This window comes from Fistularia commersonii, chromosome 15 (genome assembly GCF_037954325.1).
Source record: "Fistularia commersonii isolate RoL2024-O1a breed Wild chromosome 15, RoL_Fcom_v1.0, whole genome shotgun sequence".
Classification (NCBI taxonomy): Eukaryota; Metazoa; Chordata; class Actinopteri; order Syngnathiformes; family Fistulariidae; genus Fistularia; species Fistularia commersonii.
Genome location: NC_141298.1, coordinates 9,790,276 through 9,807,500, shown reverse-complemented (window position 1 = coordinate 9,807,500; position 17,225 = coordinate 9,790,276). Strand labels below are relative to the sequence as shown.

The 17,225-nt window shown below is 46.4% G+C and overlaps 2 protein-coding genes across 2 annotated transcripts in view; both read right to left on the bottom strand.

Moving 5' to 3' along the window:
• The window catches only part of srrm3 (serine/arginine repetitive matrix 3), an 84,729-nt gene extending 81,629 nt beyond the window's left edge, over positions 1-3,100 (bottom strand). The window contains exon 1 of the mRNA XM_086160841.1: positions 2,887-3,100. The gene's annotated coding sequence lies outside the window, so the exon portion shown is untranslated. The remainder of the gene's footprint in view (positions 1-2,886) is intronic.
• Positions 3,101-4,144: 1,044 nt separating this feature from the next.
• On the bottom strand, positions 4,145-16,067 carry mlxipl (MLX interacting protein like). The gene is made up of 16 exons (XM_086161041.1): positions 15,631-16,067; positions 12,390-12,496; positions 11,951-12,033; positions 11,771-11,860; positions 11,638-11,679; positions 10,041-10,215; positions 9,392-9,472; positions 7,747-8,421; positions 7,602-7,675; positions 7,320-7,515; positions 6,837-6,952; positions 6,621-6,743; positions 6,426-6,553; positions 5,202-5,325; positions 4,781-4,910; positions 4,145-4,359 (listed from the first exon to the last, which is right to left on the bottom strand). The coding sequence occupies exons 1-16, from the start codon at positions 15,918-15,920 to the stop codon at positions 4,229-4,231; spliced, it is 2,565 nt and encodes an 854-aa protein (XP_086017167.1). The 5' UTR covers positions 15,921-16,067; the 3' UTR covers positions 4,145-4,228.
• Between the last annotated feature and the right edge of the window lie 1,158 nt (positions 16,068-17,225).

Here is a 17,225-nt window from a genome sequence, read left to right as displayed (position 1 = left end):
CCTCGCTTGAGGACGTCGTCACGTTGTCTCACCTGGGAATCGGGCGCCGCACGCCGAAACCAAGCGGAACATCATCGCCCTCTCAGCGGTCATAAACACGCCGCGAGAATTCCCACCACACACACAGAAAAAGCTCTGCTAATGGGAAGCACGGTGAAATAAGTGCACAGAATGCGCAAACTTCTTCTCGCAGAGGAATGACTTGCATTTTAATCAATAGCCAATCAAACCTCGGGAGCACTTTCCTTGAGCCTTTTCTGTCCTTGTATTTTTTGTCCTTGAAACACAAATACAGAGTGGCCCAAAATTCAAGAACTGGGACAAAGTCACAGGCCAACATTGATATTTACTGAAAAATATATTTTTCTCGATGTAACAATGAACCTTTTCATATGGACCCAAACAAGTTTTGCTTGAAACTAAATATAAAACAAGCAAAGCTTAATACTATACGATATATATCTTAATATTGCACACATGTAAAATTGAAAGTGAAATTAAAAAACACATGGCATTCATTTCTTAAAAAAAACATATACTTCTTTTTTTTGCAGCCTTCCAAATTAAATGTCAACAGTAACCTTTTTACAACAACAAACCAGTAACCAGGGTCATAATAAATGTAAAATAACAATAATAAACAAATGAATTAATAGTAATATCCTTCGATGAATGTGAAACCACTCAAGCAAGAAAAATTGCAAAAAGGAAACAGTTTGCTATACACTGATCTACTCTGATCCTCTGCCTTTCTCTTTGCATTTTTTGGAGGGGTGACACAGTGTCAGTATTACCATCAGGTTACTATGACTACTGTCAACAGAGGAGAGGGTGTTTATGCGTGCTGTTGTGAGTTTTGCACCAAAACACACGCGGAGCATTCTGGGATTTGTTGTATTAGTGGTACATGTGTTGTAGGCTATGATACCGGCAGGCAGCTAATAGTCATTCGGTGAGGCTACATGGACCAAAAATAATTACCCTGCGGGCCAAATCTGGCCCGCCGGCCAGAGTTTGACACCTATGCCGTATGGGGACATCAGGAAGTGGGTTTACCACGCCGAGCTGAAACACTGTGAATCAAAACTGAGGACGAGACCAACCCTCGAGACACTGACTGAAAAACAAACAATGAAGCCGGTGAGAGTGATTGACATTTCCCCTTCTCCCGTCCATGAGCGGCCTGGTCCTAATGCGCTCTAATCCCCACCCATCAGCGCCTTATCTCACCCGTGGCCCCCGCCAACGGCGACACCGGGATAAAATGGAGGGGCCAACCAAACCCTTTCAGTGGGATGTGGGTTTTCATCTTCATCAGCCGTGGAAGAAAGAAAAAAAACACTCCCCTTCAAATTCATTAAAATGCTCCGGATTCCATTTCATTCCTCAAACGACCCTTTAATTGTTTCATTTCATCCGCGGGTACGTTCTGAACAAAGTTGCCGGTTCCTGCCGGGGCGAAGTCTCTAAATGACTTTTAACCATTTATCGATTTTCCACTTCTTTGCTTTGACTTAATTACGTTCTGAAAAACTACCCCCAGCACTTCATCTATTGAAGGGGTAAATAAAAATAATAACGATAATGATAATAATAATAATAATTACAAGAAGAGGAGGAAGAAGAAGAAGAATATACATGTTGCTGTTGTGAAATATTTCATTTTTTTAAATAACATAATGATTGCAATCATCAGAAATAATTTGAATAATAATATTTATGTATCACTGATTCCACCATTTTCAGGAACATATGAGTAATCTTAATACTTTACACGTTTGCTGTCAGTAGCTTGACAAAATTAGTAAATAATAGCTTTAAATACGCATAAGGATGGATAATGTTTTCCTAGTTTCCATAAATAAAGAATTTTTTGTTTTTCTATTTTATCAGCCTTCTGCTGCTATAATTGTAACAGATGTAGTTTTAATCTTTCTGGGATGGATGAGTGGCAAAGCCTTCCTGCTCCAGACAACCCCGGGGGAGAAGGGAGGAGGGGAATTATGATTTCAATTCAAATTGACAATAAATTGGAGATATGACCTGAGCATTAAACTTTCCTTGAGAATTTTATGATTTCTAAGCTCAAATCTGAAGTTTCCTAGTCCACCAGGTGCAGGGAGATCACCTGGACGGAGATGTAACCATTTATCAGATTCGTCAATGAAAGGTGATTAAATTATATTAAAAAAAAATCCGTGACATAAACAACAGCTGAATTTAGAAAATAATTCGGTACATTTAATACACTTTCGCCTTTTTCAACAATAAAGTGCCATATTAGTTTGCGATGAAACCAAATGCGCGAAAGTACCGTAAGTAATCTCAGCTAGTTTTACTTAACATGATCACTATTGTTATTGTTGTTGGGGGAAACCCCTGTTTTAAATGAGCTCGGACGGGATGGCACAAACTGTGACATTAATTGAAAAAAAAACATAGAATAGAGTTAAATTTAATTAAAACTCAATTAATTCGTGGTTAAGAGGCGGCGAGAACACAAAGATGCTCCCCGGGACGAAGCGGGGAGGAGGAGGGGGGAGAGCGGCAGCTGGCCGCGGTGTAGCAACCGAAATGGACGGCTGGTAGCCGAACCGCCGTCTGCTGAGCGGGGGAGAGGACGCCCGGGGGGTACGGGGGAGGGGAGAGGTGTAGCCTTTAAATCGCTAAAACTAATAAAAAATACAACCGTTCCCTGTTCGGAAGCTCCGCGGGGATACCCGAGACGCGACGCGGAGATTCGCGATACAAGAGCGGCCAGAAGCTAATCGGCTCCCGCGAACCAGGAAGGGGAGCTCTTCTTCGCCGATGCCCGCCGCTGCCTCTCCGTCCTCCCGCCCCCGCCGCTCAACTTGATCCCCTCTAAGCTTCTTCCAAAACTCTTACCTTTCCGGCGGTTTCTCGGAGAGTTCTCGGGTGTTTGTCTCCCGAACCACCACCGCCGCCGCCGCTGCCGGTGTTCTTTCTTCCGAAGTGTCTGGAGGGGTGGTTCGCCGCGGTGGGTGCTGGCGCCGCCGTGGAGCCGAGAACGGTGCGTCCCCCGCGGTGTAAGCTAGCCCCGCTGCCTCCGCTCGGCTGGTGGTGCTGAAGTGGACAGCGCTCCGCGGAGCTCCGGGAACAAAAAAAAAAAAAACCCTCCCCGCGAGGAGCTCCGTCGCCGCGCCGCCCCGCCCGCGGAGCAGCGCCCCCTAGCGGAGCGGAGGTCCGCATTGCGCCGTGAGCTGACCCGGCGTCTGGGGCGACAGCGACACCTAGCGGCGGAATGCCGGAAATGCCTCCTCAGACTGATCCAGATGACATGTTTTTGTTTTAAAGCGTTAATTGAATCTTCAGGGGAAAAAGTTGATGAAAAACTTTATGGCTTGACTATAGTTTTAGTCACTCATTTGGTCTATGATTTCAGAATAAGTCAAACAGCAAGGGAAGTTTATTATTATTTTTATAGTATTCCTATTTCCTCCTTTATTTTTTTTTCATACAATTCCTTGCTATGTTTCAAATAAATTGCTTATTATAAAACATTTTGGTGATCGCTCTGTGTGTTTAAAATTTTTTCATGCCTCCTGTAATGCTTGTGAGGTCTTATGACAGGTGTGATCGAAAGCTGCTTGTTAAAAGTATTTTAAAACAAATCCTAGGTCGGGATACTTTCTTGGTTATAAAAATCATATTTTCAGGCACTCCTTTTTCTTATTTTTTGGACAATTTTGAATCTTTCATTTTCAATTGATGTATTTTTTTTCATCCACTCAAACAACTATTCAATCTGTCAATCACACATCATATGATAACATACAACCATTTGGTATTTTCTTCCTGCAGATCCTTTCAGGCAATCTCTCGCTTGTCTGTTTGAAGGTCAGAACTGGTCATTTTCTTTTTTTTTTGATTATTTCTATTAACACAAAATTGTCATTGGCCGAGGAGAGGCGAGTGTTATATTCACCCTCTCATTCATGTCATATCAAGACACACAGCCGTTTCCTTGAAACAGGACAGTATTGATCTAACGTCTCAAAAACTGCAATTAACCAAGAAGAAATTACAGTGTGTCCAGATGTATGGATAGAGTCCGAGTGTGTGTGTGTGCGTGCGTGCATGTGTGTGTGTGTGTTGAGAACAGACACCTCCATCATGTCCACACTTTCCAATTTGCTGCTGGTGAGTTTTATTGAAATGTCTCTGTCTTCAGGCTCCGCCCCTCCGACGTGGCCCCGCCCCCTCTCCATCACAGCGGCGGGGCGTTGTCGGCGCCGGCGTCCCCCTGCGTCACGGCGAGCGTGGCCTGCTCCGGAAGCAGGGTGGGGTCGGTTAGGATGGAGGTGGTGGTGCTCAGGAGGCGGAGTGAACTCAGGACCACTGAACACACACACACAAACACACACATATCTGATCTTAACATCCTTTCATTTGCTTCCAGACATATTCTTATTAATCCAGAGCGATTAATAACGAGGTACGTGTTCTCTCCCCTCTGCTCTTCTCCATCTACACTTGGTAGGAGGTTGCCAAAACTACCGTTACAACTGCCTCATCAATAACGCCCCGGTCCCCCAAACCCCTCTATTGCACTGCTTTGCACAACTTGCCATTTCGCACAGCCATACACGATCACCATGATCTCACTTTCCTTTTCAATTTATTTAACTCTTGTTACATGTTATTTGTTTAGCACCATCAACCAAACAAAGTTGTGAAATTACTTTGCAAATAAAGCAATTCAGATTGCCATTAGTGTGTGTGTGTGTGTGTGTGTGTGTGTGTGTGTGTGTGTACTCACTGGGCCTCAGGGAGGGCAGCGAGCAGTGCTGCTCCATCCAGGACAGAGTGGACTGACACAGGTCCTCCACGCTGGCGGTGGACACCATGCCGTTGTAAGACTCGAACAGCGGCTCCATGATGACGCTGAACTGACAGCGGTTGAGGAGCCGGACGGTACGGAGATGGAGAATCAGCGAATTCATAATTATTAATATTTCCAATTTGTTTGAAATCCAATTTTTTTCCCATGACATCTCTGTAATTTTGGAATTTTCTTTTAGAATTTTTTTAAAGTTATATCTTTCAGACTTTCTGATTTTTTTTTTTTGTCGCCTTGACTTTAAGGTTATTTCGCCTCAAATGGATTGGACCGATCCGGGGCCTTGTGTGTGTATGTGTGTGTGTGTGTGGCCCGGATAAATAATCCAGCTCAAGGATACGATCCAGAACTTCCAGTTCTGCAGCGTCTGGGCCTGAACATACTCGCGGAACCTCTGCCTCATGTGGTCAAAGCGCTGGCGCGTGATGGGAACGCCGGTGGCCGGGAGCTGCTGCTGACACTCGCTGCGGAGGAAAACACGCCAAAACAAGAGTTTCCTGCGTGACAAGACCGTCCGTGACGCCGGCTTTCGGAGGGCGGGGGGGTCAAATCATCCGGAGGGGAAAACAGCAGCCTTATAACACATTCATTCTTGCTTCTTTTTAACTGATCCAGTGCAGAAGGTGTCTAGATTTTGGAGATAGATTTGAAAATAATTATTAGCATTATTATTATTATTTCTATTATTACCATGCCATTCTCATCATCATTATTACTATTACATACAAATATATAGATACATATATATATACATATGTCTCTCTATATATGTAGATACATATATATGTCTTTATATCTTTATTTATATTTTATTTTGTGTTTATGTTATATATATGTACATATATATATATTCATACTTTATCTCTTTTACATATTATATATGAGATATATATATAATATAATTTATCTATATCTTTTAATATATATCATAATATTATATATAATATTTTTACATGCACTAATGTTATGTTGTTGTTGTTTATAATCAGTATATAATATATAATACATTATTCTATGTACATATAACTTATTATTTATAAATCCTGCAAGGGGACTGATAAAGAGTAATTGTATTCTTTTTGTAATAGAATAGAATAATTTAAATAAATAAATATATATATATATATATATATATATATACATATAGAATAGGAATTAACAAGTTAGTGTCTGGACCGATTATGTTTCATTGTGTGGGTGCTTGTTTGTTAATGTGCATACACACATATATACACACATACATACACATATGTGTGTGTGTGTGTGTGTGTGTGTGTGTGTGTGTGTGCGACATGCACATGTCAGTGAGTCCCTCCAATCAGAGGGCTCCTCCTGTCTAAGAGCCGAAGTGCCCTTGGGCAGGACGCTGCATTTAATGAACGTAGGAAAGGTGTCAATTTGATGAAAATATTTCAATTATATGACATTTAAGTTTTTTTTCCAGTGGTTAGGGAAGACAGAGGAGTCGGACTTAACTGTGTAAAACGTCTCCGCACGCACACGCGCACACACACACGCACGCGCACGCACACACGCACACGCACACACACGCAGTGGTGCTCACTTGATGGCCAGGTTGAGGAGCTGGATTTCGTCCCGCAGCCTCTGAGCCTCGTCGTGCAGCTGCGACCTCTCCTGCTGCATTTTGCTGATGTACTCGGCCGTTTTCTGCAGGGTGGTGGCCTTACTGATCTGATGGGGGAGGGGGTATCAGAACCGTACGTGCATGCTCGATCTTCAGGTGTGTGTGTGTTTGTACCTTCAGGCTGGGCTGGGAGCTGAGCGTGGTCACCAGGCCGTGCAGGGTGTCGAACCCCAGCTTGATGTTAAAGCGTCTCTTCTGCTCGGCGGAGATGTGGGTGATCCTTCGGCTCTCTGACTGCTGCGGGACAAGTACAAACGCAACGTCACCCGTGGCAACGGCTGCCGGACGTCGTGGTAACGCCCCCCTCGACCGCCACCGCCCCCCCCCTACCTTGCTGACCTCCACCTTCCCGTGGGCGGAGCAGGTCGCGTGGGGCGACTCCAGGTTGGACGCCCTGTCCAGCGGGTGGGGAGGAGACGGTGCACCTGGGAATCCTGGGAAGGAAACTTCCAGATGGGAATACAAGACTTTAATATAAGGTACTTATACCACATTATTTATCTTTAGCTTCAAATCTGTTGATGAACATACATATGCATATCTATATATATATCTATATAGACTGTATAGTATACATTGGTATTGGTCTAAAGGTAATGATCCATATAAACCACTGTTTGTAAAGCAATTTTAGTAGTAATCCAAGTAGATGGATGGATGGATGGATGGATGGATGGATGGATGGATGGATGGATAATAAGTGGGAACCTGGAGGAGGTGGAGGAGGTTTCACCGGGCCATCCTGAGAGATGTTCCTCCTCCTACCTGTGTGATAAGCTAGGAATGGTGCGTAAGGTCATAGGACAGCGGTACCTGCCGGGCCGCTCCTCTCCGCCCCGTACAGCTGGACGGGTGAGAGCTTCTCCGTCTTGGGGACGAGGAGGGCCGTCTGCTGGGAGTCGCGCCCGAGCGGGGAAGGTGGCGCCGTCAACACGGGGGTCCCCGTGGGCCAGGAGGCGCCGTGCTGCAGCTGGGACGGGCCGCCGCCCCCGCGAGGGCCGACGCTCAACTTGCAAGACAAAATCACAGTCCACGGTCACGGGCTAGACTCGCAAGGTGGCGAGTCTTGAGCTGATAACGAAAACAGTGGCTCACCGATGAGCCTGGAGGGGGCGACCTTTGACCTTTGGGGGACACGAGGGCGGCGTCGAACCCCAGCGACGGCTTCCCTGGAATCACAGGAGGCCCGGATGAAACCGGGGAGTGGGTTAACCGCCGACGAGCGGAGGAAGGGACTCACGTTCACGTGCGCCGGAGGAGAGCAGCTTCGCCAGGCAGCTGGTCGGCGTTGGGGCTGGCGTCGCGGGCGCCGCCAGTGTGGGTGCCGCCGTCCTCAGCCCGCCCCTTTTTTGTTTATGCTTCCCCCTGACCACTGTGGGGGCCGTCTGCTCGGGTACAGAGAAGCAGTGGGCGGCGGCAGTGACCGGCGGCGGCGCCACATGCACCGGGTCCGACACGAAGCCAAGCGTGCCGGCGGGAGTTTGGGCGTAGGTGTCCGCCGGGTGTGGGTAGGCGTGAGGCCCCGCTGTGGAGGCGGTGTGTGTGATGACAGAGGACGCCACGGCGGCGGTGGTGTGATAGGGGAACTTGTGGCCGGGCTGCGGGTACAAGAGGGGGAGGCCGCTCGGCGCCAGCTGCTCTAAGCCGGCGGTGTACGGCGCCGGCGAGACGGGCATGTCCGTGTACTGGCGTCCATACGACATGGCAGCGGCGGGGTAATCTCCGCAGTCCTGGTCCAGCCTGGACAGCGCCGGAGGCAGAGCATTGGACATCAAGTCGGGCGGGGGCAGCTGGCTGTCCACCAGGAGCTGGGGGGTCGTCACCCCGGGGGACGCCGGGCCGAAGCCCTCAAAGTAACCCACATCGGTAAAAGCGGACGGCTCAGAGGGCTGAGGGCGGTACGACAGGAAGATATCTGCAGGGAGGAGACCGTTAGCACGACGTTCTGGACTCCTCTGAAAAAGAAACATGGGTGAAACGGATATAAAAACCTCACTGGTTGATCAGAAACTGATCATAAACTGAAGAAAATGGTAAGGAACTGATAAAGTGAAAATAAACCTAACTGATAATAGCGATAAAATGATGATGGTGATAATGAATTGATAATAAACTGGTGATAAATTAATGATAATAAACTGATAATGAACTGAAAAAATTATAATAAAGTGATAAACAGATAAAATGATGAACTGACTTTAAACCGATAAAGGGAAAATAAACTGATAATTCACTGATAATAGTGATAAAATGATGAGTGATAATGAATTGATAGTAAACTGATAATAAAGTAATAGTAATACACAGATAATGAACTGAAAAAATCATAATAAATTGATAAACAGCTAAAATGATGAACTGATTATGAACCAATAAAGTGAAAATAAACCGATAATTCACTGATAATAGTGATAAAATGATGAGTGATAATGAATTGATAATAAACTGATAATAAAGTAATAGTAATACACCGATGATGTCCTGAAAAAGTGAAAATAAACTGATTAAATTAGGAACTGATAATAAAATCAGAATAAACAGAAGTGATGAAGTGATGATGTGATAAACTGATGATAGTGACTGCGAACGGACAATAGAGTGATGATAAAGTGCTGGTTAAGTAATAACAAATTGATAATGAATGGGTTACAAAGTGACAATATACTGATGATCATGACGAAGAGAATTAAACCGATAATAAATTGATGATTAAGTGATCACTTGGTAACAATAAAGTGATCAACTGATAATAAACTGATTGATCTCCACCCCTATATTGAATATTGAACCCACCCCTCCCCCTTTCGCTGGATGCAGCATCCCCATCGCCATGACAACGACAGCTCGATCTGCTGTCTAGACCCCCCCCCCGGGTCGGGACGTACCTGGGATCTCCATGAAGTCGTCCAGGTTGGGCTGCAGCGGCATCAGGCCGGGCTGGATGATGTCGGCGTTGCTGGTGTACACTGGGGACGACCGCGGGAGAGAAAAAAAAAACCTGAGCTCACGGGTTGCTTGCGTCACACCAGCTAAGTTGAGGCGTTTCGAACGATCCATCACGACGACATAGCTAACCTGGCTAGCGTTCAAACTGGTGTCACGCCGGCAGCCTCCCGCTCTTTCCCGCCCGGCTAGGCTAGGCTAACTTATGATTATTTTATCCCAAATCAAAACCCTTCACCCTCCTGCACTTAGCTTAGTCGAAAACAGTTTTCAGGGTTAGCCTAGCACATGCTAATAACGGTGATGTCAGGAAAAACAAAGATCCGTCCGCCTCGCGAGTGTCTTTATGCTAAAGATTTGTCGCATCAGTAGCTAAAACTAGTTTGTTTACACTCCAGGTAATATTAGCATCAGCGCTGACGTTCACCCGAACTGATGATATCTAACACGGCGCATGGGACTTCCCGTGAGCGTCTGACCGACGGGTCGGAACCGGGTCACCGCCCGACCCGTCCTTGTCAACCGGACCCCCCCGGTCGTTTGCGACGGTCTGACCCGGCGCCACCCGCTACGTCATCGACCGGCGCTCACCGCTGTGTCGGTCGGCGGCCCACGGGCACGGCTTCTGCGTCATGGTGAACAGGGTATCTGAGATGTCAGACAGCAGGCAGTCCAGGTCAAACATGTGGGCCTCCGCCGGTGCCGGCGCCGGCTCCGGATACATCTGATTGGTCCATTTCTCCAGCCTGGCCTGGCAGTTCTGACCCTGGAGTACAATCGGTCGAGGGGTGGGAGGATGGAGAAAAATAAAGCTATTCCACAATCCTTCCACTAGAGGGCGCCACATAAATAGAGCCAGGTGGTAAATTTTCCATTTCAAAAAAAAAAAGTCACCCCTAAACTCACTAAAAGGACGTTGCAAAAAATCATTTTGGATTAAACAAATCCTCCCTCTTCTCCAGAAGCTCTCAAACTCACTGGAGGTGAAGCTCTTCTTCCCGCCCGGTCCCCTCGTCTTCACTCTCCGACCCTCCTCCTCCTTCCTCTCCATCCTGCCGGGCCGCATTTATAGGGAAGCCCGCTCTTACGTCGGAGGCGCTTGTATTTATTCGCCCCTCGCCGACGTTGTTAAGCGAGAGAGAGAATAGGACCGCGCGGGAGTAGAAACGAGTTAAGCCGTGCGCGCGTGATGAGGGAAAACGATTTCCACGCATTGTTCGAAACATCGCCCCCTTGCAGGTTGCCGTCGCGCCGCCTAATTTCGTCTCTTTATTCCGACATCCCGGACAAAAGGGCCGCCCCCCCCTCGACCTAATTCTGCCGGCGGCCCTCACGTGCAGACGGATGACGCCCGATGAAGGAGAACACACACGTAAACACATCGCAATCGCTTCCAGCGCCTTTTCCCGAGGGGTTTCCTGCAGCCCGGCGGTGCTGGTGTGCTGGGAAAATTGGGGAACAAAGTGGCGAGGGGGGGGGGCCCGAACATCTCCTGCGTCCACAGGAAGTCCGAGATGTCTGTTCTCCGTTTCCACTTGACCATCGGTCATGTGGGCAGAGCCGATCCTGCAACAAGACGGGCTGGCTTCCTGTCTGCATTGGATGGTGTTGGCGTGGGGGCGGGGCTTTCCTCTGTTGGAGGCGGGACGAAAGACGACCTTTGACCTCCGGGAGCCGGGTTTTACAGAGCCAATTTATGGCGGGCGGCGATAAGGCTGATGATTGGAGCGCAGTGGGGCGCCTGTCACATTGCCTCTTCCTCCTCCTCCTCTCTTGAGCGGCGTCCGCATCAAACGGGCGCCTCCTCCGCCGCGCTTTCTCCACAAAGCGCAGCGGGAAGTGGGTCAGATTTGATTAAACGGCATTAAAAATCATGCCAGGGTCAGGGGGATGGGCGCCCGAGTTATTGTCAGCTGCCGCGATCGATCGTGGGAAACGTGCGGCAACCTGCGTCACGCCGCCACTTGGAGATGGCGTGACGCAGGTTGTCGCTCAGTTCCGCACGCACCCTTTCCCTCCCGGCCAATAACGAATCAAGGTGCTAAAAAAAAAAAAAAAATCACGGCATGGCAATAGCAGGTATGGGCTACATTGAAATGAAAAGAAACACACACACACATGCACACAGACACACACACTTAGAGGAGCAAAATGGACATTAGCCTTTCCAGCTAGCGTTAACCATTACCTCCTGTAGCAATGACAGGATGCCATCCTCCTGTTTCTGGAGCTGCCGGCGAAAGAGAGGGACAATGTGATGGGTGAATGAGAGTGTAGGGGAAAAAGGGGGGCAAAAGGAGGGGGGCAATTGGGCAGCTCACCCTTTTCTTGTAGTAGATCCTCCACTTGTGATACTCCTTGATCACCACCTCGATCCTTCTCTTCCAGTAGCTGCCCTCCAGCACGATGGCCTGGCGGCATGGAGATGACGCGGCGTTGATATTTTTCAAGACGGTTCACCATCTTTTTTTTTTAAAAAACAACCACCGAGCACCGCTCACCTCAGGTTTGCGGTGGGCGTCAGCCTCCGAGCCCTCCAGCGGTGTAACGAAACCACACACCTGGTTCTTCCTCTTCTCCACATCTGAAGTACAGCACATATGTCAGCACATATGCCAGCACTCCGGCTACGAAAGTGACTTCATAGTTGCCTATGAGGTGACAACCAATCAGAACGAGGAATGTTTTGAGAGACTCGTAAAAGAGAAGCTATGCCGCCATGCTGACTAACGTTTGTCTTTTTTTCTGTCACCAGCCATTTTTTAGTCCTTCCATTGTGGGGTAGGTGGCGACAGGTAGGGGGCCAGAGCTGCACTATCAAGTGGTTTTGCTAGGTCGCCAGGCAACCATCCGTCTTTCTGCGCTGGGATTATTTCTTTTTTCGTAATCCCATCCTTGGAGATGATTGGACAGAACTGACCCCCCTGTATCCAAACTCACACTGGATGAACCATGCCCTCCAGATGGCGTTGTTCAGCCGGATCTTGTCACGCCAAAGAAGCCGCAGGCCCTTGAAGGATTTCCACTTGGGAGAGACAATTTTCCCGCTGCAAGTAATCACAGATAAAAAGAAATGGTAATAACATGGTGGTAACATAGTAAAGGTCTTACAGCAAGCATACATGTCCTGCACCAGCCTGTACATACTATATCACACAGTATCATAGTTCCTCCCTTGGCACCCTGTTGCATGCTTTTTTTTCTAGGTCTACAAAAGCACATGCAGCTCCCTTTGACCTTCTCTGCCCCTCACTACCAGCATTCGAAAAGCAAATACTGCATCTGTAGTACTCTCAAAGTAATAATCGAGCCATTCTTTTAAAGTTGCAAGTGGCTTGTTGAAACAAAGTCTCACTGCACTGCCAAAAAAAAGTTACCTCAACTAAGATTGAACTGATTCATCAGAAAAATTCTGTTAATTATCAAGTCATGAACCAAGCTGAGACATAAAAGCAGTGAGCGGACAGAAAAAAGGCACTGATGCAAAGAAAAACCCAACCAGACGAGATGCTCGGGTGACGAAGGTGGTTAAGTGAGGAGGGGGAAAACAAATCTCAGCAGGAAACCTGTCCTGGTTTTGACTAATGGCAACCATTGCTTCATTGGCCGCCACGCTCTCAGGCTGTTTTCCCGCAGCCTCGGCCTCGGGAGTGGGTCGCCTAATGCGCCGCGCTCGGGGGGGTTGCTAGGAAGCGACGCGAACCCTGCGTTAAATAGGGCGGTGGCAGCAGGGCAGCGCCGAGGCGCCGAGGCGCCAGATGCTGCGAGGGAAGCTTTTAGCAGGAAAGTGTGTGTGTTCAGCTGCACGGCCAACAGCAAATAATCCAGATTACCCCAAACAGCCCCTTGCACGCCTTTGGAAAACTATCAGGATTAGTAAAAATAGTAGTAGTACCTTTATTTCATGCAATTTCCTGAATGAATGCTATTTTCTGACCAATATTATTATTATTATTGAGTTATAAGGAGTAGTAATAGTATAAGTAGTTGTCATGTTATTTATATTATTTATAATATTATATTATAATTATTATTACAGGCACTGTTTGGGAAAAAAGCATTTCCTGCACATATTTGTGGATGTTACCGATATGTATTTAATTAAAAGTAAAGACAAATGTTTGTGTAAATATCTCATGTTACAACGCCTATATATGTACACATACATTTCCAAGTTATTTTTAGCCAATGCGGCTAATATTCAGGTGCGCTCAATAGTCCGAAAATGATGGTATTATTATGGGTGTTATCATTTTAGGTAGTAGTGGTAGCTGCAGTAGTAGTAACAGGATTATTAAAACTAGTAAGAGTATTTGTAGTAGTAGTAATACCAGTAAAATTATCCATATTTATAGCAATATCCTAATGACCTAATTCTTCTACTTCTTGTTTGCTGGTCTCACCACTGTCTTGTACACCTTTCCTTTTGTTCTTGCTGAGAGTCTTCTATCATATAGTACCCCCGACACTATTACTATTACTACCACTATGGTGGTAGTAATAGTACTAGTACTACTACTACTACTACTAATACTCACAGTATTAGTAGTAGTAGCAGTACCTCTTTCCACAGCAATTTCTTGAATTTTACTATTTCTATTGTCCTGTTACCACCTATTACCTATCATTATCAGTAGCAGTAGTAGTGCAGGTAGTAATACACTAATTTAAGCAACTTCCTAATGATTTAATACAATTTTAATTGGAAATGTTCTTCTGTTTCTTTGTAGCGATCAGTTATCACCGTAGTAGCAGAAGTAGTGGTAGAGTTAGAAGTAGATGCAGTAGTGGTTGTAATATAAACCGGAAAGCTAAATGCTAAGTATCTGTAGCAAATGCTAGAGGTTGGTGTTAAACCTCATATGTAATGTATAACCCAGGGATCGGCAAACTTTACCCCTTAGAGACAAACAGCGGGAGCAACACAACCCTTTTGAAATTTAAAATGAATTACTGTGTCATATAATGTTTTTTTGTTGTTTTTTTTTTGGCTTTATGTTATGTAAGGACCAAAATGTGTTGCATTTTTTTAAGATCAATGAACTACAGAGAAAAACAAAATGACATATCTCCATGCAACATTTTGAACTCCGAGAAAAAGTTGTTGGGTTGAAAGTTACTTTTAAGCAAAATACTCAATGCCTTTTTGGGTCCCTAAATAAATAACTGAAATAAAATTTGATTAAATACTTGTTAATTATTTTCAGAGACTCCGGGTTCCCGACCCCTGGTATCAACCAAAGGATGATGCAACCTGATATAATCCTCCGGGATTATATGATCCTTTGCAGGGTGTAGAAGTCCTGCCATGCACTGTGTCCCTTTCAGCATTCATTCATTGTTTTAGCTCCGCGTAATAACAAATCAGTCGAGGACCCACAAATTCAACCTCCGGTTAGCTCGGTGCGCTCACGCTAAATGTGAAAAACGGCGGTCACAGGGCGCCTGCATGTAGCATGTAGCATGTAGTCTTATGGTTTTTTTCCTGTTAACGTTCTTGGTTGGCAACATCAGCTAGAGAGTAGCAGCTAGGGCACCCAGGTGAGAGAGAGAGCTTGCACGCCGAGAACAAGGGGTACCTCCCAAACTCTTTGACCTTGGACTTGACTTTCATCGACCTTGCCCTGTGACGTGCATGTTTCGGGCCAAAATGAAAAAAAAGAAACAGCCCGGGTCGGCCGGAGGTCCCAGTTCATCCGGGACCATCGCACGTCACAGATGCTCATTTGTCGGAATTTAAGCTTTTTGGCGCAATTTAGCAGCAAGATGGAGCAGATGGAGACGCGACATCTCTCTCGCCCTCTTTTCCTCTCTCTGTCTGGGTTACACTGTAATCAGAAGCAGACCGACTCAAAGTCCAGCTTCCCTGACCTGTTGCGCAAGAGGCCGGCAGACAACCAGTTGTTGTTGTTTTTTTCTTTAAAAAAAGGCCAGACGACAAAGGCTGCAGGGGAAAAGAGGTCCTCAGCTCAAAAGAAGAAAAAACTGAATGAAAAAGTGAATGAATGCATGAGCGGATGAACACAAGAATGCATGGCGAGTTGCTCGGTCATTTAAAATCTCCAATTCCTTGGTGCTATTTTCAATAATCTTATATGTAAGAAAAGTCACATGTGCTTGTGTCCGGATCAATCAATAATCGAGGATCGATAAGTTCATTGGAGGCCGGGCCGGGACGCACCTGTAGGCCAGCGACATGCACTCGAAGAGCCGGTGCAGCGTGGGGTCGATACTGAGCCCGGCGGCGCACCGGTGCGTCTGGCGGCCCCGCCGGTTCCCCGCGTCCCGGTGCGGCGACGACACCATGAAGTGTCCGCTGTGGATGACCTGAGCGCCGGGGAGCGGTCCCGCGGAGCGGCCGCCGGCCGGGGCTCGGGTCCGGGCCGGAGCCGGGGGCCCCTCGGGCTCCGACTCCGAGGAGTCCTGGAGGTCGCCGTGTCCGGCGGCTGCGACCCTTCCTCTGCCCGCCATGACGTGTCCCCCGCCGGGTGTCCGGTGTCCCGCCCTCCTCCTCCTGCGCCTCCCCCGCGGTGCGTGTCCGAAGGGCGGCCCGCTGACAGCGGTTGGGGCTCCGGGTGCGGAGCGCGGTTGTGAAAGAGCCCGATATCGCTGCGTCAACTCCCCGCGGGGTTAAAAGTCCCCGTGGCGGGACGGGGGTGGAGCGGGGGGCTGCTAATTATTAATCCCGCGGGAAATCAAACGCATGATCACCGTCATGATATGTCCGAGTAGCAATAATAATAAAGTAAAAATATCATATGAAAAACTGCATTCAATATAAACGTGAACAAAATAAAAGCTACAATATTATAGAGTAAAAAAATGATAGAAGCTACTTAATAGCAAGACAATGACATTAAATAAGAACAATAGTAACATAAAATATAATTATAATAGAATCAAAACAATAATGAAAAAATAAAATCCAATAATGACATGAAATTACAATACGAATAGGATGATTAAAATTAGAAAAGATATAAAAACTTAAACCAATTAAAAATTGTAAAAATAAAATGATATAAATCATTGTAAAATACTAATACTATTATTGATTATGAGAATAAAATAGCATTTGTGACCAGTTTGCATCAGGACTCTGTAGCATTATTAAAAAATAAACATAAATTGAATATATTGAAACAATAATTCAAATAATTAAATCAAAATGAATTGAGGAGTTACAAAAGTTTTAACCCTTAAGTCATTGAATAATTTGATTTTATTCATCTTTTAGATACTTCCACTCCTGTGCAGGAGGCATTTAGCTGTGTGAGATTAGAGGGATAATCTGATTCTGGAATACAATGCTGAATGTCTTTCTGGCCTTCAAACACCATTTCCTCTAGTTTTACCTGAAACTCCATCACCACTGGAGACTTTCCCCGTCCGGATGGGAAGGACTTTTATTTCCTCCTGCCCCTTAAAGTGGAAGAAGCCTCACGTGTTCATGCTGGCGGCCTCTGGTGGCTGGGGGTGATACACAACAGTAGCAGGACACTAAACTCCATCGTGGGGGGAATCTTTGCAGGGTGAAGGGTGCTGAGGTCAAATCCATCCATCCTATCTGCAGCACTGGGAGGGGGGCGCTGTGCTAACTCGAGAATTAGCCAACAGATGTCTTTGCTACTCATTCAGTCTACACTGCTTTGCCAGCGGGGTGAATGTTCCTCTATTTGGTGTTAAAAGAACAACCGACGGGATCAGTTTGAAGGGCAAATAAAAAAGCGGACACCGAAAAAGAAAGCGGGTCAGTCGTATTTATGCTAGCAGCTG

Bases quoted from the DNA above. Each gene is read 5' to 3' on its own strand.
- mlxipl (XM_086161041.1), bottom strand. From the start codon at position 15,920: ATGGCGGGCAGAGGAAGGGTCGCAGCCGCCGGACACGGCGACCTCCAG. The intron at 12,034-12,389 runs GTGAGTTTGGAT...GCTGTACTTCAG, and splicing joins GAGGGCATGGTTCATCCAGT to ATGTGGAGAAGAGGAAGAAC. The intron at 6,554-6,620 runs GTACAAACACAC...CTCCCCCATCAG, and splicing joins GCTCCCAGCCCAGCCTGAAG to ATCAGTAAGGCCACCACCCT.